Raw genomic sequence first — 24,297 nt, 5'->3', positions numbered from 1 at the left:
GACAGGAATTCTTTGCTGAAGCTAAAAAAAAACAAACAAGAATGAAACAAGCTAAGAGAATAACACTGTATTCCATTTTTCCATTTAAAATATGTTACAAAACAGCTTTCAGTTTAAAAAATTTTGACAGTGTATATTCAATTTTTCAACTAACAGATGCACGTACATAAAATTATATGATTGAAATTCAGTGTCAGGGGCTTTAGTCATTTAGTTTGGGCAAACTGAAGGCATTGGTTCATAATGAAGTTCTTGAAATATCCTATTTAATAATGAGAGAGTGGGATTTCTATGAAATAGTGATATGGAGTGTTTATTGAATTTAAAAAGGGTAGTTTATGTGACTATTTTAAAAATAAAATTACTATAATTTATCTTTTTAATGACAAGTGATTTTCTTTGTTTTTTAAGAAATCAGTTCATAAGGAGATTGAGTGAGCAATATATGGCTATTTAGTGAAAGAATAAACCAAGTCCTGTCTTAGGACATCTAGTTCAGAGTTCTTCATGCTAAAACTTCAACATTTGATGATGTGTTTACTAATTAAGAAATATTAGGACTATAAGCAACTATTTAATGAAAAAAAATGAGGACATTGAGAACTATTGATGACGTTTTCTTCATGTTCTTATCAAGGTTTTGAGAAATTTAGAGACTAAGTGATGTTAATAAAGACAATAGATCAATGCTTTTAGCAAAGGCAATCCAGTAAGGAAAATAGTTTTAAATTGTGAAGTCTAGTTGGAAAGTGGTCTGTGGCAGTTCTACTCAAAGTACCTGTCTGGGAATATAAGTCAACTTCATCAGAAGCACACTGTTGGATTCAGCTACATTTTTTTTTTCATTACAAGACATTCTCAATAAAGGAAACAATGTGTTGATTTCCATTCTGGAGCAAGCTCCCTAGTGCATGACGAACTAGTAACAAACTCTTTAGATACTTCACCAGTTGGCTAACTACATTTTATGTAGTATTTATCCAAAGAAAGATGATTTCAATGCATCATCACTGTTAAATCCTTGTTTCTAGTCAAGATTTAAAAATCACTTGTGAATAACTGTGAGGCTTTAAAATAGGCAACTGATTTTTCTCTAACCCATTCTGTTTTCACACACACAAATAACTATAGCAGAGTTTTGGAAAAATATACTACTGTTAAGAGAAAACTGTAGGAAAATAAAATTTTGGAAATGAGCACAAAAGACAAAAAATTCACGTGTTAGTTGTATTATCATCAGTAATCTTCCTGTAACTGACAGTCACAGGACAGCGGTGAATGTTCATTTTCTCTTTGATTGTGGATTGAACCATTCTATACCCAGGGTTACAAGTCAAGGAATGTTGGCCATTTTCCTCTTAGGAATGAGAAGCTTTAACTTGCAAGCACCTGCTTATATTAGCTTAGGCTTTCTGGCTTGTGTGATGGCAATAAAGTGAATGACATCTGTTTTATTCAGTTCAGGCTGCTATAACACAATACCATAGACTAGGTGGCTCAAAGAACAAATGTTTATTTCTCACAGTTCTGGAGACTGAGAGGTCCAAGAACAAGGTGCAGGCAGATTCAGTGTCTGGTGAGAGTCATCTTTCTGGTTTGTAGATGGCTGCCTTCTTGCTGTGTTCTCACATGGTAGACAGAGAAAGAAAGAGAGAGAAAAAGAGACAGAGGACCTTCTGGTCTCTCATAAGGACACTAATCCCATGACGAGGATTCTACCCTCAGGACCTTATCTAAACCTAATTACCTCCCTATACCTAATTACCTCCCAAAGGCCCCATCTCCAAATACCATCACATTGCAGGTTAGGGTTTTAACATATGAATTGAGTGGGGATGCATTTAGTCCACAGCAAGGAGGTGAATGTCACCTAAAATATATTGGTCTCTGGATACCACCAAATATATGTCTAAAATATCTTCAACCTAGAGATGGATTATGATAACTCTAGGATGCAAATGCAATCTTCCTACAGGGAAACAGAGGGTATCCATTGTTCTTATAATTTAGTAGGATAATTGAGTGTGTGCCACAGAAGCCAAAAACTTCTCACACTCTCTTATCCTTTTAATTGACAGGAATACCAGATATATCATTTATATAATAACTAAGATCATTCCAAAAGATAGCAATTTGGGAAGTCCAGATGTCTTCAGTATAGAGCAGTAACCAAGCACCCAGAGTCAGACGTCTGGGTCAGAGTTTCTTCATCTGAGCTCCAACATTGACTGGGTAACCTTAGGCAAGTTACTTGGTCTTTCTCTGTCCAGTTTACTGATCTATAAAACAGAAATAATCACAGGATTTGTCTCCAGTGTAAGGATTATATGAGATAACCGAGTAAAGAGCTTAGCACAGCAACAGTGGTAAGCACTCAATAGATGCTACTACTGCTATTTAGGTATGGTGATTCCACCTCACCCAGGAGGTTGGGTTTTACAAAAGTGTCAAGGTTAACTAAGATTCCAGTGTCTTAAATGGTAGCAGGCATTATCATTTTTCAGGATGTGTTGACCTTAAGGATATGTGTTTTCCCTATATACCCAACATGATCACTAACAAATATTATACATATAATATCTTTAAGGAAAAAAAAGAAAATATATTTTACCTTTAGCTTCTGGACCTTTTGTTCAAAACAAAGCTCTTTAGAAACAATAGCTTTGTTATAAGACATTTTATTCAAGGAAAGGTGGTCTTGAATATTCAGTAGGGCTCCAGGCTAGTGATTTTGTGGTTAGGTTTCTTGTCTTCCAGGAAGCCCTTGACAAAGGTCACAAACAATTTGCTCGTTCTTCTTATTAAAATAAAGATGGAAAACATTGATGATAACTCTGCCCAGCAGCTAACTTCATCATCTGTAGCGGTTTCAACATATGCTTGTGAGATAATGAAAAATATAGCTTTAAATACAGTGGCAGATTGAATTTTGTTTCAGGGTAAATATAGTAGGTCATTTTTTTCCCTCTTCATTTCCTCAGAACCTGTTTAGCATTAGACTGTTAATATCATCACTGATACATGACAAAACCATTGCATAATATACTGCATTTCAGACCAACCCCCACATAAAAGAGAGCAATGGAAAACTATGAACATTAATCGGGCATTCAAAATAATGAAGTGCTTCAAGCCAACCCTCTTCAAAAGCCTTCCATTCTTATAGTTTTGTACGAACAAACAGTTTTATAAATCTGACATGCTTTTCTGGCCCCATTTAATAATATGAAAATGTCATTTTTCTAAGCTATAGTCAATACTGAAAGTTTTTAAAGAAATATTTTAGAATCAATAGTAACAATATTCTATGCTATCTTTATAACATAATCTTTTTTAAAAGCAAGTTTTGAATCTAAAGAAACAAGTCTGTCAATATTGGGAAGGAAGGAAGGATTATTTACACTTGAATCTTTAAGGACTAGGAAAATACACATGATGATTTTGAGCAACCAACATTTTGTCATGGTAAATAGTTACCTGGGGGAAATTATGGCTATTTGAAGATGATATATTTATATATAAATAAAATATACAAATTATACAATAATAATTTTTAATTACTAATAATGAAAAACATGTAACCATTAATTTCAAAGAAAAGTCAAACAAGTAAACAATGATTGAATTTATGTTTGCATTGAAAAGCATATCTCAGGAAAATTTTCTACACACACACAATTCCAAAAAAAATCTCATATTAAATTAAAGTATGACTTAAGAATGAAAGTATTTACTCATTTTATTAAGACAAAAACTGAATTAGGAGCTGACATTCTACTGATATTATCCTTCAGTTGTAACTCTAATAAAATCTGGGTCTTTCCTGCTTTTATGTCACAGGTAAGTCTCTGTCCCCACTCCCATGCCCCTCACTACCGGATGCTGAACATGCTGCCTCTCTTCAGTTGTTTCCATTACTACAGAGGTCATCCAAGTTCCTCACTCTGAGTTGTCCCATCTATGCTGTTGCCATCATAGTCCCCTTTCAGAATATGATGTTAGGAAAAACATCTTCCCTCTATTGGCTCTGGTTTACAGAAGCAGTAAATGGCTCAGCTGCAGCCATTGCTTCAGAATCTAATTAAACAAGGAATTGCAGATGCTGTGGACTTTTTTTTTATGCCTAATGATACAAGCAACTGCATGAAGCACATATGTTCATTTTCTAGTCTTTGACAAAGACTACAGAGAGCCTGAACTTGCAACAAGAATGGGATGTGGCACATTAAGTGTGATTCAAGGTCAAATGTTTTTAAATGTAAAAACAGCAACAATTAACCAAGTGACTTCACGTAATGTAGTCTAAGGTTTAATATTCTCTTTATTTTAAAGCTTGAAATCTATCATATGGATACATCTAGCTCAGATCCAGTTTGGATTATGCTTATATGGTCTTTCTCAAGAGAGTATTCTCCATGTGTTTATTTCAGACAAATTTCCATTTACCTTTTAATTGTATATTTTTAATATAAACTGAAATATATACGTAACATATATTAAATCTTTAAAGCGTAATAACAAAGCAAATACATGTGAACCCACCACCTAATCTATCAATGATAACACTGCAAATATCATTGGCATCTCTTTTTTTTTTAGGTTTTACCACATTTAGTTCAAAATATTTTCTAATTGACCTTGTGATTTCTTCTTTGACCCACAGGATATTTAGAAGTGCATTGTATAGTCTCCAAATATTTGGGTATTTTCCAGTATCTTCTGCTATTGATTTCCAATTTAATTCATTATGGTCAGAGAATATACATTGTAAAATTTAAATCCTCTTAAATTTATTGACTTGTTTTATGGCCCAGAATATGGTCTATTTTGGTAAATACCATGTGCATTGTACATTCTGCTGTTTGGGAGTAAACTGTTCTATAAATTCAATTAGGTAAAGTTGGTTGATAGTATTGTTCAAGTGTTCTGTATACTTACTGATTTTCTGTCTATATGTTCTATAAGTTATTGAGAGCAAGATATTGAAATCTCCAGTTATAATTGAGTATTTGTCTATTTCAGTTCTATTAGTTTTTGCTTCATGTATCTTGAAGCTCTGTTATTAGTTGCATAAACCTTTAGAATTGTTCCATCCTGTTGTCCTGTTGATGAGTCGATCTTTTATCATTATGAAATCACACTCTATATCTCAGATAATAAGCTTTGATATCAGTAGGTCATGTCCCCACATATTTTTCTTTTTCTTCAGTGGTGTTTTGGTTATTCAGAGCCCTCTGCTCTTTCATATACATTTTAAAATCATCTTGTCAAGTTCCTCAAAGTCCCTATTGAGGTTTTGCTACAATTCCTTTGAAATTTTACACCAATTTGTGAAGATAAGGACAAGTACCTGATAAAGGATATTCACCCAAAACATAGAGTAAATACCACATTCAATGGCTAAGAATTAAAATCTTTACCTCTAAAATCAGAAAGTAGGTAAAGATAATGCTTATTATTACTTCTATTCAACATCGTATGGAGGACCTAGCCAGCTCAATAAGACATGAAAAGGCAATACAAAATATAAGGGTAGGAAAGGGTAAAAGTTGTCATTAGTAGTTAAATGACACATTTGTCCACACAGAAAATATGAAAAACCTACAAATAAATTACTAAAAGAAATAAGATAATTGAATGAGTTAATTGGACATAAGATTAATATATGAAAATTTTCAACAACAAAGATTTAGTCAATTTAATTCAAAAATTATAATATCAATAAGAAAAGAAAGGATCTGGGAATAAGTGTAACAAATGATGGATAAGACTTTAATAAAGAAAATTATAAAAAATTAATTGAACTATAAATTCTAATTGTTACTGAGGATGTATACAAGAGAAATTCTCTTATTTTAATGGTGGCTGTGAATAGTAAAACCATTTTGAAACAATTTAGCCAAACTTAGTAGAGTTGGAAAACATCCAAAGAACTCCTACAATTACAAGAAAATAAACAAGAAACATATTTAAAAATGTTCATTTGCAGAATTGTTTGTGTGGTAGGCAGAATTCTAAAATGGCCTCCAAGATTTCTACCTTCTGGTGTATGTACCCTGTATAATGCCCTCACCTTAAGTGTGAGCAGGACTTGTGGTTATGATGAGATATCATCTCCATGATTATGTTACATTATATGGCAGGAAAGATTTTCCAGAAGTAATTAAGGTCTCTGATTAGTTGACTTTGAGTTAATCAAAAGGAATACCACTCTTGGTGGGCCTGACCTAATCAGGAAGCCCTGAAAAGAAGTAGAAGAGATTCAAAGCTAAAGATATCTCTTTTGCTGGCCTTGAGTAAACAAACTGCCATGTTGTGGAATAGTTCCCACACCAGGGAAAGATGAGTGGCCCCTGAAGCTAAGAAAGGTATGTATTTGGTGGGCAATAAGAAAGTGGAGACCCCAGTCTGACAACAGCAAAGAACTAAATTCTACCAACAATTTGAATGAGCCCGGAGGAGGACCCAGTGCCTCAGAGAAGACTGCAGCACTGACCAACATACTTATTTTGGCTTTATGAGATCCTAAGCAAAGAAAACCAGCTGAACCATGCTGTGCCCAGACTCCTGACCCATAAAACTATAAAATAACAAATTTGTGCTGTTCTAAGCCTCTTTGTGGTAATTTGTTATGCAGCAATAGAAAAATAACACAGTTTGTAATAGCAAAAAAAAAAAAAAAAAGGCAAAACACCTAGGAATAACCCAAATATCCATGGGTAGCAAATGAATTAATAAACTATGTCATTATAGTCATACAATGTTATACTAAACCATGATAAAATTAAATAAACTATACCAACATGGATGGATCTCAAAAATCTGTTAAGCAAAAAAATGCAAATCACAGAAGTATACACACTATGACTCTATTTATATAATTATTAAAACAGGAAAAATTAAATAATATGTCATTTAAGAACATATATCAATAAGGAATGGTTAATATACAAGTCAAGATTGAGATTACCTCTGGGGAAGGAAGAAATTTGAGAGGATTATAAAAGTGGCTTCAAAGGTACTCATGTTAGCCTATTTCTTAGGTTCAGTGGTCAGTACAAGTTTATTCTATTATTTTTTAACCTCTGCATATATGTATAAACACACTTTTATAATGGAAGACATATTTCACCTTTTAACAGTATATAATCCCATTTAAAAAAGTCCCCAAATTCTAGAAAGTTAATCTCTTGTCTTCCTAGATTAGAAACTGAGTAATAAGTTCATCAAGTGGAAAAAAAATTATGTATGGCTCTCCAAGTGCATTTAAATACAGCAGCAGCAGTAACAGCCATGGTCGTAGTCATCTCTTCACCCTAATTAGTGCTGGCAGTTGAGGCAGATCAGCAAAGTGAGCCAGGAAACTAGTGACCCAGGTGTCATCTTCCTTCCACGTTGTATGCTTTGCATGTTCAATCTGTGCTGTGTAGGGGAAGTGAAACCGAGAGAAAACCCAAGTGCTAATAACACGGAGAGAGAAAGACACAGAGGCAGAAAATTGGGGGAGAAAAAAAATCTTTAAATATGCTTCACATTCTTGGATTAATTAGAAAGTGAATCAGAAACAGTGTTTAACTGGCAACATGATTGTGGGTGAATTATTTATCCAGTTGAAACACACAACCTATGTTCAGGCTATTGAGCTGTTTTGCTTACACATCTTGAATGGTGAATCAGGGGAATTACCCCAGTAAGGGTCCTCAGAAACTCCATCAAGCCTGAACTCATGAATCTTCCTGATGAAATATTGAAAGGCAAGCCAGTTTTCTGTTTTTACACTAATTTTCCAAATCTAGTTCTACTTCTCCTAAGCTGGTTCTGAATTTGATGACCACTATGGCTAAAGCAAATTATCTGGCCTAGATCTATGAAAGAACAACACTTTGCAATAAGACTTTGTATAGCTATTCCCATGTCTCTTGCTGTCTCATCGCTTATAACAAAGTGATGCTAAATCAGATTTCACAAAGCTTAACTCTCATAATCACTTAGCAAGGATCATTGTATATCCCTAAATTACTAGACACTTTTAACACATTCTACTTTGCAAATTAATTCTAGCCTAAAACTATGGGAATGAGTGTATACAGGGTAGTACTGTATATATGTTACTGCTACAGCTTGAAAAAAACAGCAAATTATTTACTACGAAGAATTACTACTTACACTAAGGAAAAGAGAATCCACTAATTTTCTCCTTTTAGTGTAAAAATTTTAATAGTCATTTACTGTTAGGTTAGAGGAAATGATTTTCATTTACTGAATTCCAACTTAACATTAAAGTATTATGTCACCGCATCATCCCTCTCCTCTTTGACTCCCACCAGCCCACTCCAACAGCAACAAGTCATCTGTGCTAGACTAATAGTCACAGAATTTTAGAACTATAAAAGATTCAAGATATCACATAGTTCCACCCAACAATAAAACTATATTTGGCATGGTTGTTAAACAAAATTTCTTTTTGAAAGAAATACTAGAAAAATAAAACTGAGTTTTCCCCATAGACGATCATCGAGAAGGTTTATCAGCTCCCTGAGTTTGAGAAAGAATTCACTTTTTAAGCAGCTGAATTCTGGCATGAAAAAATAATAATAATAATTACGTCAACGATTTTCCAAGTGACAGGACCATGCAGATTATAAAGCAACAACATTTATAAATGTTGGCAACCAGTTGTATACCAGGAAACCAAAAGCAATTTATGTAGGAGTTTGGCATCCAAGATTCTCTCTAAAATTCTATGACTAATTTCTTGAATAGTTTTATTTCTCTCACTTAATCACTGTACTCCCTGCTTCACAATATAGACGAGAGCATTTGGTTGCATCCAATGCTCCAAAGGGATCATGGAATAAAATATGTCAGTGAGGTTTTAAAGAAGGCTGGTTCCATAACTAACAATGGAACAAATTATATGATTTAAATGGGAAAATGTGAGATAAATTAGTTTTCTCCTCATGTCCTTTCAAAAGCTAGAGACTATTGTTCACTTGCTTTTTTTGTTATTCCAGTACTACTTTTCTTAATCTAATTATTTATATAATAAAAAAGTATATCTATCAGCCAGCACCTTCAGGGCTTCAAGATAACTTCTTCCATAAAAAAATACACTTGATAATAATAATAAGCCATTCCATGAAGCTCTCATCTACATTATCCCACTTCATTTTCAAAACAAAGTAGCAGGGTTGATATATAGATTTCTACCCTCTAAAGAAGAAAAGAGAAAGCCCAGAAACGTTAAGTGGCCTGCCTAAGATCACAGCTAAATAAATGCTTGAACCAAGAATGGAAGTTAAGTTTCTTCTCCCGATGGCCAGCATGACTCCTTAAGGCCACCTCTTCTCTGTAGATGTATCAGCTAGTCTCTAGTCATCATTCCCCCTCTACTGTTACTGTTCACTCCCACATCTATTTCTATGCACTAATGTTGATGAGCTTGCTGACACAATTCCAATTACAAGTGACTTCCGACAATCTCCAAAGCCCTTGTAGTGCTTGACTTCCTAATGGCACTTAGGGACAACTGGGACGCTTATGTGAAAATAATATGGAGCTGATGGAACAGGTTTCTGGTACCTTTGCCAGCAGGAGTTTTATAACTTTAAAGAGGTCTTCCTTTCTCATATCCGAGAACAGTGAATCCATGACTGTCTCTGAATATTTTGCCTTATCATTCCTTAGTGGCTGGAGTATTTAGGTTCCGTATGTCAGACTGGGAAAAGAATATAAAATTTAAATTTACATTAAAAACATAGTCAATTGGGGGCCGGCCCCGTGGTGTAGGGGTTGAGTGCTCGCACTCCACTGCTGGTGGCCTGGGTTTGGATCCGGGGCGCACACTGAGGCATTGCTTGTCAGGCCATGCTGTGGCTGTGTCTGTGTGAACACAGATTCATAAAGACAAAGAATGGCCCGTTGCTTAAAATGAGTCAGCTCTGCCCTGAGCCAGTCCTTGCCTTTAGCTGCTATTCTGTTGGAGGCTTCCCCCACTTTGGTCTTAAGCACCTCTCTGACTATAGCTATTCCTCACACAGTTACAGCACTCTTAAAGTCACAAAAACATTCTAATGTTAGCCTAACAAAATATGCAATTTTATTCTTCTCTGCAAACAGAGAAGGCTAGTCTCATTATTAAACCCAGCCTCTTTGCTCCTATTTCAGTGCAAGGGGAGTTTCATGACTGTCTTACAGCCACTGCCCACTGTTTAAACCCAAAGTTAACCTCAAAATTTTTTTTTCTCAAAATTATTGGTCTCATATTTTATGGGTGCATGCACTGCCGGTGGCCAGAAAAAAGTGGATTTTGGATATGCAGTAACATGAGAAAGTAGAAAATTCTTCTTTGCTTCTTAGTTACCCACATGACTGAATTTATAATCTTTGGTGGTGTTTATGATTATGGACAATGAAGGAAATAATGAGAGTTTATCACCTCAGTACGTATAAAAAATGTTTATTTGCCCATCCATTGATGATGTTATATATCATACAATTCCCTTATAATATAGCTATTATAAACTGCGTTGCTCTCCAAAAGGCTTAGGCATGGAAATGCTTTGGCTCACACTGCAGCCAAAGTAACGACCATTTTCCCTTTCTGGGTCCAACTAGTTGCCTCTGAAAACTCTCTTTGTTGCTGCTTTATTCTAAGATTAGGCCTCAGATTCAGGATTAAACAGAATCAAACAAATGAAACTTACTAATTGAGTGCCTCTTCTTCCCAAATCTGTATGGGCCCAAGGATCTTCTTCATCTTGCTTTCCTGGCCTAGGGAATGAGAAAGATAAACAAAAGAGGCGACAGCACAAATGGTAGATAAATAATTGACATGTGAGTTTGAATTCTTCCAAGTTGGTCTATTTTGTCACACCTGCCCCATTCGTCAAGCCTATATTTTAGGAAGTCCAGTAAAGACACAATGTTCCTAAAGAAGAATACAATATTTTCTTCTCACATTCTGTGACTCAAATTCTGTGAACTCAAATTCTGGTAGTGCGTGCTTTTTTTAAGAAGAATCAACCATAATCTTCTGGATTATCTTTTAGAGCTATATCATCTCAAAGCACATATCCCTGTCCACAGAGTGAGGTATAACATAAAAGAGAAATTTCTGAATGGGAATAACACTAGAAAAGAACTTTTCCAATGTATAGAGTCGATCAAAACATCAAGGAGCTAAAATCTTAAAACATATTAATAAAAACACAGCTAATTGTTAAATTACAACAAAAAATAGTGGCTATTCAAGCCATGTTTCACAAATCACATGGCTCTAGACTATTTTAGCTAGCAAAGGAGTGTGTATCTTCATTGGAAACAATGCTGCACACATATTCTAGATGAGTTAGAGTATAATCATGACCTGGCTAATGACATAATAAAAGAGACTACCTGATTACAATAGAGTAAATTTTGGTGTTTGAGTCTCCAGGTAAGGATATGCTAGGAAATTGGAAAAGAAGATTTTCCAGGATATATAGGTAATTCTAGGGGTTATAGTCAGCTCATGTGCAAGTGCCGTTAATAAAATGTGACTTTTCTCCACTATTAAAGAAATACTCCAAATTTTGCTTTATCAAGATGGCATAAAATTTTTAAAATGTATCTAGAAATGCAATATAGGATTTATGACAAAGGCAACAATGCAATACAGTGGAGAAAGGATGATTGTTTTCAATAAATGGTGCTAGATGAATAGAATATTCATATAGTCAAAAAATAGCTGAACCTCTATCTCACAACACACATAAAAATAAATTCCAGTGGATTGCATATCTAAACATAAAATGTAAAACAATAAAGTTTTCAGGAAAAAAACATAGAAGAACGTCTCTGTGACACTGGAGTAGGCAAAGAGTTCTTAAACAGGACACAAAAAGCACTAACCATGAAATTTAAAAACTGGACAATTTGGACTATATTAAAATTCCTACTTGGTGTCAAAAAATCACCATTAATAGAGTGAAAAATCAACCGATAGAGTATGATGCTATTCAGTATAAATATTTCTGACAAAGGATTCATATCCAGAATATATTTTTCTAAAAAACTCTTCAACATTAAAGAGAAAAAGACACACAACCCAATAGAAAAATGAATAAAAGATATGAACAACCACTTCACAATAAAGAACATTGAATGGCTAATAAGCATGTAAAAATGGTGCTCAACTTCATTAGTCATCAGGGAAATACAAAATAAAACCACAGTGTAATACCACCAACCACACACAAGAATAGCTAAAATGAAAAAGAGGGGGAAATAACAAAATGTTGATGAGAATGTAGAGCAACCACTTTGGAAAACTGCTAGGCAGTATTTATAAAAGTTTAACATCATAATATCTTCTGACCCAGTAATTCTAATCCTGGGTAAATATGCAGGTGTCAACAAAAGACATGTTCTAAAACATTTAGCTATACTAGCCATACTATTCCCAAACTGAAAATAATACAAATGGCCATGGAGGGAACGGAAGAATAAATTGTGATATATTTAGTCAATGAAATATCAAACAGAAAAGAGTATGAAGATGTCTCAACTACACACAACAAGATAGATGAAACAAATATTGAGAGGAAAAAAAAGAACATAAAAAGAGTGTATGCACTATGATTCCATTTATATAAAGATTGTTGCAAGTTTAGGTGATAGTTACTCTCGGGATATGGGGGCAGGGGGCACCGGAAAAGGACACGAGGGCAGGCTTCTAGTGTGCGTGTAATATTCTGGTTCTTAATCTACAGTCTGGTTACATGGGTTTATTCAGTTCGTGAAAATTTATCCACATGTATCTAAATTAAAAAGTTAAATTGAAACAAATAGACGAATAATGACAGCAAAGGATGAAACATCTAAAACCAAAGAGATCATAACAAACGCCACTCCCCCACTTTCTAAGCCCTGCGCGCGCACGCACAATGCCGTGAAAACTCCATTGGTTGGGCCTAGGTGGCGCGCTTCCGGAAGCCGCATCCAAGCACCGCCCCTTCCGCCTCCCGCTCCTCCCGCCTTCCCGCCGTCCAGCCCGGCGGCTTCGGGCGCTGTGGACTCGAGCCCTCGAGGCAGTGTCCCTTGTGCTTGGCAGTAGCCTGTTTCCCGGTCACCGCCGTCCCAGCCGGCTCGCTGCCCGCCGCCATTATGAACATCCGCAATGCTCGGCCGGACGACCTGATGAACATGCAGCACTGCAACCTCCTTTGCCTTCCCGAGAACTACCAGATGAAATACTATTTCTACCACGGCCTTTCCTGGCCCCAGCTCTCTTATATCGCTGAGGACGAGGACGGGAAGATCGTGGGCTACGTCCTGGCCAAAATGGAGGAGGACCCAGACGACGTCCCCCACGGACATATCACCTCACTGGCCGTGAAGCGTTCTCACCGGCGCCTCGGCCTGGCCCAGAAGCTGATGGACCAGGCCTCCCGGGCCATGATAGAGAACTTTAGCGCCAAGTACGTGTCCCTGCACGTCAGGAAGAGTAACCGGGCAGCCTTGCACCTCTATTCTAACACCCTCAACTTTCAGGTCAGTGAGGTGGAACCCAAATACTATGCAGATGGGGAAGATGCTTATGCTATGAAGCGGGACCTCGTGCAGATGGCAGAGGAGCTCAGAAGGCAGCTGGAGCTGAAGAAGGGCGGGTATGTGGTGCTGGGCTCTAGGGAGAACCAGGAGACCCCGGGCAGCACACGTCCTGGTTCCGAAGAGGCCTGTCAGAAGGAGAAGATCCAGGCCGCTGACGATAGTGGGAGTGACAACAAGGAACCCAGCGAGTCCCCGGAGAGCACCGATGTCCAGGACAGCTCAGAAGACTCTGATTCCACCTCCTAGAGCCTGCTTAAGGTATTGTCTCTTCCCTGACCCAGCCTCTTCCTACCCTAAATCCCTGCACCATACCTTGGCCTGCCCAATCCCATCCTGTCCTATCCCATTGTGGCCCTGCTGGGGTGCACAGCGAAAACTGCCTGGTGACCTGGGGGAGGAGTGTGGAATGGATTGGGGGGAACTCATTGCTCACTATTGGGAGTTAATAGGACTCCAATTTATATACTGAAAGTAGATTAAATTCAGTAAAAGAAACGAGCATTTATCCTGCCTTTTTGGTATGAATTATATTTTAGGGTATCCACATAGTTGAAAGAAATTTCTTCATTATAGAATTACAGCTAATAAATGCAGAAACAAGGATAGAATTATCAAATCATCATTTTGCAACTTTTGATGAAATAATAGATCTAGCTAACTGTCATCAATGGCTAATACTATTAGGTGGAAGTTGGAGCACTGTAATGATGGATCAGACTGACAACACTTGAAGTCACTGGTCAAGTGTAACATCACTAAAAGGGAGAAAAATATTATGTGCCTCCTAATGCAATAGAAAGTGCACAGTAACACCTGTGAAATATTTTTGCCAAAAGAAAATTTTATACATATAATTTATATATATGTGTGTGCATGTGTGTGTATATAATTCGTCTTGAATCCAAACAAGGCTCTAGATCTATCTAACATGGTTATAAAAAATAGAGGGAAATTTTGAACTATACCATGATGCAATCAGCCAAATCCAGAATGAGAAAGTTTCTACAGAACAGATGACCTGGTTTCCTTAACAAATAAATGTCATTTTAAAAAAAGGGAGGAGCAATTTTAACAGCCTTGAGAGAGATATTTACCAAATGCAATTATTCTGGATATTGTTTGGATCCTAATTTAAACAAGCCAAATATAAGACATTTTGAGACAACCAGGCAAAATTTGAACACGGCCTGTATGCTGTTCAGGAATTGTTGATAATTTTGTTAAGTGAACTAAATGGTGCTGTAGTATTATGTTAAAAAAAAGTCCTTATCCATTAGAGATACATACTGAAAAAATTAGAGGTGCAATAATATGAGGCCTAGGATTTACTTTAAAATACTGCAGCAAGAAAATGAGAAAAATAAAAAGGTTGAGGAGGGGGAAATAGATAAAATAAAAATGGCAACATACGATTATTGTTGAAGTTCAGTAATGGGTACTTGTGGGGTTCATTATGCTATTCTTTAGTCTTTTGAATGTGTGAAAATTAACATGAATAGTCAAAGAACAAAAACAATTATTATACTTCCTAATACACACTAATACTAAGCAGCCACTAAAAAGTAGTTTAAAGACTATTATGGAAATTAATTTCCATCAAGGAACTTTGGAACACCTTAAGAAATTCAAGGGTAAAAGAGCTGCTGTCAATTTAGAAGCTTTGACTTCTAAACCTAGTCAGCTTACCCTTACATGTGAAAAAGGTAACAACTTTCTCATGACAAACTCCAGGCATGAGTGACATACACTGCATATAATTAAAATAAATGCTGTTTGATTAATTTACTCATTCATAAAAATTTTTATTTGACAGGTATGAGGCTTGGAGCTTGGTATACAACAGTGATCAGGACAGGCTGATGTTTACATTACGTAGCGTTTAGGAATACATGAATTGTATTTTTTATACATTTTAATGCTGAAACCCAAACTATAGCACAGTAACCCCATTTTATTTTCACTCACTTATAGTTGCATAGAGTATAAAAATTTAGACATAGTAAATTCATCGATTTTACATAGAGTATAAAAATTTTGACGTAGTAAATTCATTGATTTTAGAAAGAGTCTATTCTCAGAGGATTCTTTGCATCTGGCTTTTAATAACCTGAAGGTTTCACAGTGATTGATTCATTTGGTCTAAGGTTAAGATAAAGGCAGCAGAACAGTGTAAAAGAGAAGGTAAAATTAGGCAAAACTTAATGCCATGAGAGAAGTATTGTCAAATTTACATCTGCTTTGAAAACCCTGGAGGGCTCTATCAAGACTATTTTATTTAAATCAATAAGCCTTAAAAAAAAACTACCAACTTTCAAATTCCTTTATAGAAGGACTTATGTAATATTGATCTCATCTTTGTGGTTATTGGCTTCCTTCAGTTGTTATACGCTAGCTGAGAAGGATTTTAAGAAGAACAGAGCTAATTGGAGATTGCTTTAAAACAATAAATATATAAATTATGAAATTTGATGAATTCTAATGCACTTAATATCTACTATGAGAAATAAAAATAACTGCCGCTCTAGTAGGGGAAAAGAAAATAAGAAATAAGAAAATTATTGTGTGGTGGTTATAAATCTCAGACAGATGTCTCAGTTGATATCTGCTGAGACATCTTCATTGGCTCCATCTAATCTTTTGTCCCCATTATTCACTTCTGGGTCCTTTCCAACCAGAGACCTTTTCAGGTCTCAGGTGCTCTCTGCCCTGTTTGGGCCATTTTGGTAGCAAGGGTGTTAGTCTGTGTAGGCTAACTGTTTTAAAAAATAACCTCCTGGGGCCAGCCCTGTGGCATCGTGGTTGAGTCCAGCGTGCTCTGCTTTATCGGCCTGGGTTTGTGGGTTTGGATCCCAGGTGCAGACCTACACCACTTGTCAAGCCATGCTGTGGTGGCGACCCACATACAAAATAGAGGAAGACTGGAATGGATGTTAGCACAGGGCTATCTTCCTCAAGCAAAAAAAAAAAAAAAGAGGAAGATTGGCAACAGATGTTAGCACAGAGTGAATCTTCCTCACTAAAAATAAATAAATAAATAACCTCCAATTCTCAATAACTTAACACAATAAGAGCTTATTTCTCACATCACAGTTCAGTGTGGGTCAGCAGCGTGGTGGGTTGTGATGGGGAGAGGAGAAGAGGAGCCCTGCTCCATCAAGTCCAAGGAACCCATCTAGAACAGATGTTCTTAATTTGTTTTGTTCCACAGGCGCCTTTGGCAATCTGGTGAAACCTAAGGACCCCTTCTCAGAAAATTGTTTTTAAAAGGCATAAAAATCATATAGGATTACAAAGGAAACCAATTTTAGTGCAATATAGTTATCAAACTATTTTTAAATACGTTTATGTTATATATGTACCTTTTTATTAGTATTTGAAATAAAAAATCTAGCAGTGGGTCTAATAATTACTGTTACTTCAAAGAAAATTTGAGTGTAAATGATATTTTGAGATACTTTCAACAGCTGTAATATAATATGAAAATACGTGACTTTTATTGGTGACAAAGTCACAAGTATTGCTAATTCTGCTGTGCATTGGTGCCTACATTCATAATCGAAGGAAATGCTAAAGTTCAGTTAGAGGTTAGTGAAAATACAGAATTTTTTTTGTTCCAAATCCAAGGTCATGGTTCTCCTAAATTCTACTAATGGATGCCAGGTTAAGAACCACTGATTCAATGACTCTGCCATTTTCTAGAATCGTGTTTACTCCGCTGGCTCATAGACATTCAGCTTGCAGATAAGGGAGGAGAATGCACATAGAGGTTCATATGTGTTTTAAGTCAGTCCCATTTTACCACCTAACTGCAGGGGAGACTAGGAAAGGTAGTTTAGTTGTGCGCCCAGGAGGAAAAGGAATGAGTTCTGGTAACCACACAGCATAGTTTCTGCAACAATGGGCAGCATTCTAGTAGTGCTCTGGACTATAAGAAGTTCTGCCCAGCTAGGAGTTTGGGATCATTCTGCTGCTCCATCTCCATAACATGGCACAGGAGAGGCTCTTTAGGGCTGTCTGCTTAGTCACATGGCACATATGTCTTCTGTTCTTGCACAAACCTGGGCATGGGAAACTGGGATTCTGCCACCTTGCTGCCTTTAAAACCTGGGAGAAATGACCCCTCTACTCTGAAATCCCCCAAACTGTCTAAAGTTTCAGTTACCATTCCTCACTTCCATCCCATTCATCAGGGATTCACTAGAATATGAGCCTAGCTGCCTGAATGGGAAAAGGCTACTGTGAAGAAAGAGAGAACGGGAAAAAAAATTAAAAAGGTTAATACTACAAAAGTATTATCTTGCCACAATTGTGGCGCTCCCTCCTGTGGAGCTAGAATTCAGATACCTACGGAATAAAGTCCTGAAAGAAATACCTTTTCATTTTCCCTTATCTCTTCTTTTGGGTCTGGGCAACAGAGACAGTTCAAGTTAGAAGTGATAATGAGTAGGGCACTTGGTGAGGGAGATTGGGTGTCTTCATCTACAAAATGGTAATAAAAATGACCACTAACACTGTGAGAACTCACTATGTTACAGGTACTGTTCTAAGGACTGTGTACGAATTGTCTCATTTAATCCTCATGATATCCCTCTGAAGTAGGTACTATGGCTCCATTTTACAGATGAGAGCTGCATGTCATATGGATAGTAAGTGGAGAACAGGGATGCAAACTCAGGTGGTGAGACTCCACCAGGGTGAGCATTAAATGAGACAGTCTCTGCAAATTGCTTAGCACAATACCGCACACACAGTTAAATATTCTGTAAATTTTAGCTCTCCATATAATCTGTAGTAATCGTAACCATTCAGGCTCTTTTTTTCTCCACAGTAATCAAATGATAGAATGTTGTGTATGAGCAGCAACAGTTTGCAATCTTGGAAGGGAGATGCATCTTAATGATTAAAATAGCTTTCACTGACAAGCTGAATGTCAAAGCATTCAGCTGAAGCAACACTCATCAACGGCAAAGTTTCTAGGGAGCCATAGCAATGAAGACAGGTCAGTTCAAAACATGCTAGTTGAGGCAGGAATGCCATCAAACTGATGCTTATCTCCTGACAAGAAATATGTGCTTGATGATTAATAACAAAAAAGAAAAAAAATGCAAAATCTTAGACTTTTCCATTGAGCTGGCAATATTGAGTTAACCAAGGTTACTTCAGTGATTCTCTCTTTCTGGTTTATTCTTTCTGTCGCTAAGCTGTCATCCTAACAAAAAGTTGTTAAATCTTCACATGAGCATTCACTGAAATAGACTGTTCTTAATTTTACCAGACAACTAATTATAATTGGAATGATATAATGAAATATAGAAGAAAGTTAGAGACTGACAGGTCTGGTAAATTCCTAGTATAACCTTACCCCAGATATGCCAGAAACCATAGATTTCAAATGTAACTGCACTCTATGAAGATAAAGAGGGGGTTGGGAAGAGATAAAATATTGTTCTGAAATACTAATCAGATAGATACCATTTGCTGAATTATTTGTAATCTCTAACAATGTCACTTTTCAATCAGTGTATGATGTACATTTAGAATGACTGAAATACCAACTTTGTCAGAGGTAACTGATAAAAGCAGAGGTTTTTCCTAAATTGTGTACTCCCTCTATGCTCCAGTTTATAAAATCTAATGACTTTGTGATGGAAGAGGTGAGGAAGAGAAGGTATTAAAAATTCTGTGAATGGCAATGGTTCAAAGAGCCAGAGAAAAGCCTTTCTGAAAACATTCTGCAATGCTATTTCTATAGATGAATATACTCAGAACATCATAGGATTTTTTTAAAAAGTAAAGCCGTCAAAGTCTTTTTGTGTTCATAAAGTCATCTTAACAATTAACATATTTCTCAGGCTTCCATTGCCCACCTTCAAGAAATTCTAGTAATGTAAAAATTTGAACTTAATAAGCTAATAAATTCAGGGCTATAATATTCATATTTTAAAAGCAACCTTTATGAAAAATTTCTATACCCTTAAGCAGCAAACTATACTAGGGCAATTATTACAATGTTATTTGACTTTTTAAATTTAATGTCTTAAAATTATCAAACAGTATTTACTGAGAAAACTAAAACAGCTATATATGATATTTGGTCTTTATATAACTTCTTCTGCATGCCTGTCTTAACAGTATTTGAAACAAATTGAAAAAGATAATGATGATAGTCTTTACCTATTCTCCCACATCTTATTACTCTTCCATTACTGCAAATATACTTTTTTAAAAAAAATAAGATTTTGTATTAAATGCCTCTGACTGTCCTACAACTTGATTTACTGTTGTTATTCTGGAAACTGATTTTTCTGTAAATACGATTTTGTACAAAAATGCTTTTTAACTAACTGGTCCATGCATCACAGTCAACCTTTATCTGATTACGGCTGTGTGCATTTGATAGATGGGACAAGATAATGCGTCTTTACAGTTGTAGGGTTCTGTTGTTGTTTGGTTTTGTTTTATTTGCAATTATTCAGTAATGGGCAGCAGTACTCCACTAGCTTTTCTTTAACTTATATATTCCATTCCCATATCACACAAACTTTTCTCCCTTATTAAGGATAGGGTCCATGTCTCATTTATCTTTGTTTCCTTAACTCCCGGCACATTATTCATTCATGGTAGGTAGTCAGTAAATATTCATTGACTGAGTGAATGAAGGAAGGAATCTCCCAAATTACTTATGCAAAATTTTAAAAAGGAAAGGAGAGAAAATTTGTATAACATACTACTTCCTATTACCTCATGTAATTAGGACACTTTTAAGTTAGGAATAGAGACATAATGAGCCTTTTGGTTTCATTTCCAGGCCTCACAGAAAAAAAATATGACTTATAGAATTGGACACATTGCATCTAGTTTATCAAAAGCTAAAAAGGCCTTTCATTTCTTTAGAATTGAAATAAATTTCTTTTTGAGTAGAGTAGGATGGGATAGAATTTGAAAATGGCAAGCAAAAGTATCTTGGTTTCTTTAGGTTTAAAATAGGATTTTTAGGGTAGATCTCAGTCTTTCAGTGTTCCCCCTCCTCCCCTTTTTTCTGGCAGAAATGGCTTTTAGGTGTCAGGAAAAGTTGATGTGTCTTCAAGGCAGGGAGGAGAGAGAGCCCCAGATCCATTGTGAATCTTTGTGCTGCCATCTGAATTCTCACTGGCATCCATGGAGATATAGCTAGTCTAAACTGGCTACTAGTAGTACCTTGTTGATCTGCTGCTAAAGTCTGTTTTTGGTTAAACCAGTATTTTATTCTTTGAGAGTCGTCAGAGCCTATAGCCCTCCCTTGCTCACTTGCTCTCTTCTCATTTCTCAACAGCCTTGCAGGTCCTCGGGTCTCAGGCGCATCTGCCCCCTGAGCCCTGGCTTAGCCAGTCTACTCTGCAGCATCAGCTCTGGGGTCATTTCACGGTGACCCCGATGGCTTCTCACTCTCAACTCTCAACAACAACCTTCCACATACCCTCCTGGGATCATGAAGAAATACCTGGACACGAGAGCCTGCTGCAAAGGAGCCAGGGAAGTTTCAGGCCTGCCATCACAGAACCTTCTTTGGCCTACTTACACCATGTCGCCATTTTATTCTGTTTGTAGTAGTCCTAAGTTGAATGTGATTGTCTTGAAAGGGTTGTCTCTTCCTAGAATGCCAAACAGGAAGCAGGACAAACTCCTGAAGCTCCTCTGCTTTCAGTTTTTGCCATTATTTATCTGAGTTTTCATCCGTAGGGGGTAGTCAGGACCATCAAGTCAGACCTCATGCCCCCTGCCTCTTCCTTCTTCCTCTTTTCTGGTAGAAGTATTTTGTTGCCTCTTCCTTCCCCTGGGAACTCATCCTCTGTCATATCCTCCCCTTTCTTGAGGAGTTATTCTTTTCCTTCCCAGTGGGAGAAAGTGGTGAGTAAGGGCTTCTACTATGCAATCAGAACTTGGAGATTTTAAGAAAAGGACAACTGGTAGTTAAATTAGATCTAATTAGATGTAATAGTTAAATTAGATCTAATCTGCTTGTTTGTGTAAATTTGTTTTTTATCTTTTTGTAATGATATAACTTGCCATTTATTGAGTACTTATAATGCTCAGGCACAATGCTAGGGACTTTATTAATAATATATTTAATCCCTCTCAGCAACCGTAGGAGGTGGGTATTATTATCCCTGTTTTATAGATGAGGAAACTGAAGCTCAAAGAAGGGAAGTAAATATCTACGATCTGAATCCAAGTCTATTTGAATTCAAAGCTGAAGTTCCTTTCACTTTCCTACTGATACTCTTTGCATTTTATTTATAAAAGTGTGAAAACTATAGCAAAAAAGGAGAATCTACTGTTTTAAAATGTTGTGTTGACTTAATACATGGCAGCCAAATATCGTTTGTAAATATTTATATAACCCAGCATTATAATTCCATTTACTATTTTTCTCCAGTAAAAATAAGTGAAGACAAAGTGCTTTGACCTCTGTAGTAGAAGTCACCAGATAAATTTAGAGTTATCATTACTTAATGTTGTTTTTATATACACTGAATGTGAATTACCATAGTATATAACATTTCTTGTGTTTAAATTTTTCTGAAAACTAGTGTATATGGTTTTAAGGCAAAGCCCTGACATTAACCATCTGATGACAAGAGATAAATCTGTTCTCTGTAATCATAATCAGCCCTGCTAAGCACTTCTTACAAATCTACCCCAATGCACTCTAAGAATGCCTACCTAATAGGAAGTGATTGCCTGAGGCTGATATAAAAGTTTTTTTCCTACACAATAAGGATTTCCATTTCCTGTGCCAGTACAAACCTCTCATCTATCTTTCCATCTTTCCCTTTTTTCTTTTTAATTTTCTCTTCCAACTCGAAAACTATTTTATTCCTTCCCCTCAAGCATGTGTTTATCTCTTTATTTTTAAATATTACAGCTTTCTAACATCTGTCTCTAGGGCAGCATAATCTTACTGATGAAATATTCCATGTTTTCCTTGAGCCCTTGTCAATATGTCTTCGTGTTAACAGCTTAGCAGATGGAGAAACAGAAGGAGTAGCCTCAGCTTACCTGAATGATTTCTCCCCAGCACCAGACACATTACTGTCTCTAGTAACTTGATGATAGGAATTGGAGGAATTGGAAAATAAGAAATGATACCTGACTTTTGCAGTGTTAATTACTAAAACTATTGGCCGCTTTTCTTTGTTGTTGTTATATCCTTTTTCCCAGGCTCATACCAGGAGAAGGCAGAATTATAGCAACCTCCTAGTTGGGACTGTGCCTGTTTAGATAATGAAAGTAAAATAAGCAATAATACTAATATTGCTTTGGGCATAAATTAGCATGTTCCCAAGTGGTTCCAGGGTAATAATGGTGATTTAGCAGCAGCAGTGGCTTTCTAGAACACTGAAATTGTGGGAGCCTATGATACTGCTTTTTGTAATAGCATTGTTCTTTTTACATAGGACAAATTATTGTTTTTTTTTTAATGGACTGACTGCTTTTTACTTAAGTACATTCCTAGAGAGGCCAAAGCAAGGCTTTGAAGCGAGGATGTAGAACAGTTCATGGTGAATGCCTTTGTACTAGCTATAGAGAATGACGCTCATGCCCTCCTTTACTTCTAGCTTTAAAGAAACTACTGGGTGGGCTCTGGTCTGCCAACAAATTTTTCAGAAATATTAATCATCAAGATGCAAGGTTTTCTTTGGCTAAACAAGAGAAACTTGTGAATGAAGCCTGTGAGTTACCTAGTTAGAATCTGTGTGATTTTTCCTTTGCAGATAAGAACAAGGGGCAAGAGATGATCATCTAAAATAAAAATAATGGGGTGCATGGATGTGTGGGAGAAGTAGTGCTGGAAGTCGGTCCAAAGCTGGGAAAATTTGGAAAGGATCAGGACTCTGAAATAGGTGAAAGGAAGTTTTCTCAAATTTTTACGTGCACATGAGTCATCTGGGGGATCATGTTAAAAATGCAGATTTTGTGTCAGTAGGTCTGGGGTGGGGCCTGAGTGTCTGCATTTCTAACTAGTTCCTAGACAATGTTGTTGGTCTAGGCATCACACTTTGACTAGTAAGAGTCTTAAAGCTCATCTCCAACCCTGGAACTGCAGTTGAGAATACCTGTGACTAGCCTTTAGGTCAGTTTGGATTAGACCCTCAATAATTCAAAATCCTATTCTTAAATACACACTTACACAAATCCTGTTTGTCTTTGGACTTTTGTCACATGAAGTCGATGACCAAATAATTTCAATAAAAATTCCAGATATATTTCATCAAAATGTGTACAAAGAAATTTATATATACATTATATGAAATGTATTGATAATAATCGACATTACATCTTCTATTATATTAGAATGCTTTGATATGTTAATATTTCCTCATCTTTGACTTGGAAACCAGTGAATAGTATATGGGATTTTTAAAATTTTCACTTTTAACTATCGCTCAATTTGTTCTGCTCACTGGTCCACATATTACCTCAGACACTAAGAATTTTTTCCATGCTGACATTTGACATAGACTTTGAAAATGAACACCCCTTTTTTTTTTTTTAATTAGAGCATCAGATCTTTATGTGGGTGGAGGTGGTGTGGGAAACACTTTCATGAGAGATTTTCTATCCAAGGGTAAGAGCTTCTAGCCCAGGGTTTCTCAAAGTATAGTTCCTGGACCTATTGCATCAAAAATCAGGTGCTATGTTAAAAATGCAGTTTCTTTGACT

The 24,297-nt window shown here is 36.3% G+C and overlaps 1 protein-coding gene across 1 annotated transcript; it reads left to right on the top strand.

Moving 5' to 3' along the window:
* Window positions 1-13,042: 13,042 nt before the first annotated feature.
* Window positions 13,043-23,985, top strand: NAA11 (N-alpha-acetyltransferase 11, NatA catalytic subunit). Its single transcript, XM_058546446.1, has 2 exons — window positions 13,043-13,851; window positions 20,906-23,985. Exon 1 carries the CDS (start codon window positions 13,147-13,149, stop codon window positions 13,837-13,839), a length of 693 nt encoding a protein of 230 aa, XP_058402429.1. The 5' UTR covers window positions 13,043-13,146; the 3' UTR covers window positions 13,840-13,851; window positions 20,906-23,985.
* The last annotated feature ends 312 nt before the right edge of the window (window positions 23,986-24,297 follow it).

The sequence above is a fragment of the Diceros bicornis genome, chromosome 8, assembly GCF_020826845.1.
Source record: "Diceros bicornis minor isolate mBicDic1 chromosome 8, mDicBic1.mat.cur, whole genome shotgun sequence".
Classification (NCBI taxonomy): Eukaryota; Metazoa; Chordata; class Mammalia; order Perissodactyla; family Rhinocerotidae; genus Diceros; species Diceros bicornis.
This window is presented reverse-complemented; position numbering and strand designations above follow the sequence as displayed.

Excerpts from the sequence above, each read along its gene's own strand:
- NAA11 (XM_058546446.1), top strand. The coding sequence starts at position 13,147 with ATGAACATCCGCAATGCTCGGCCGGACGACCTGATGAACATGCAGCAC.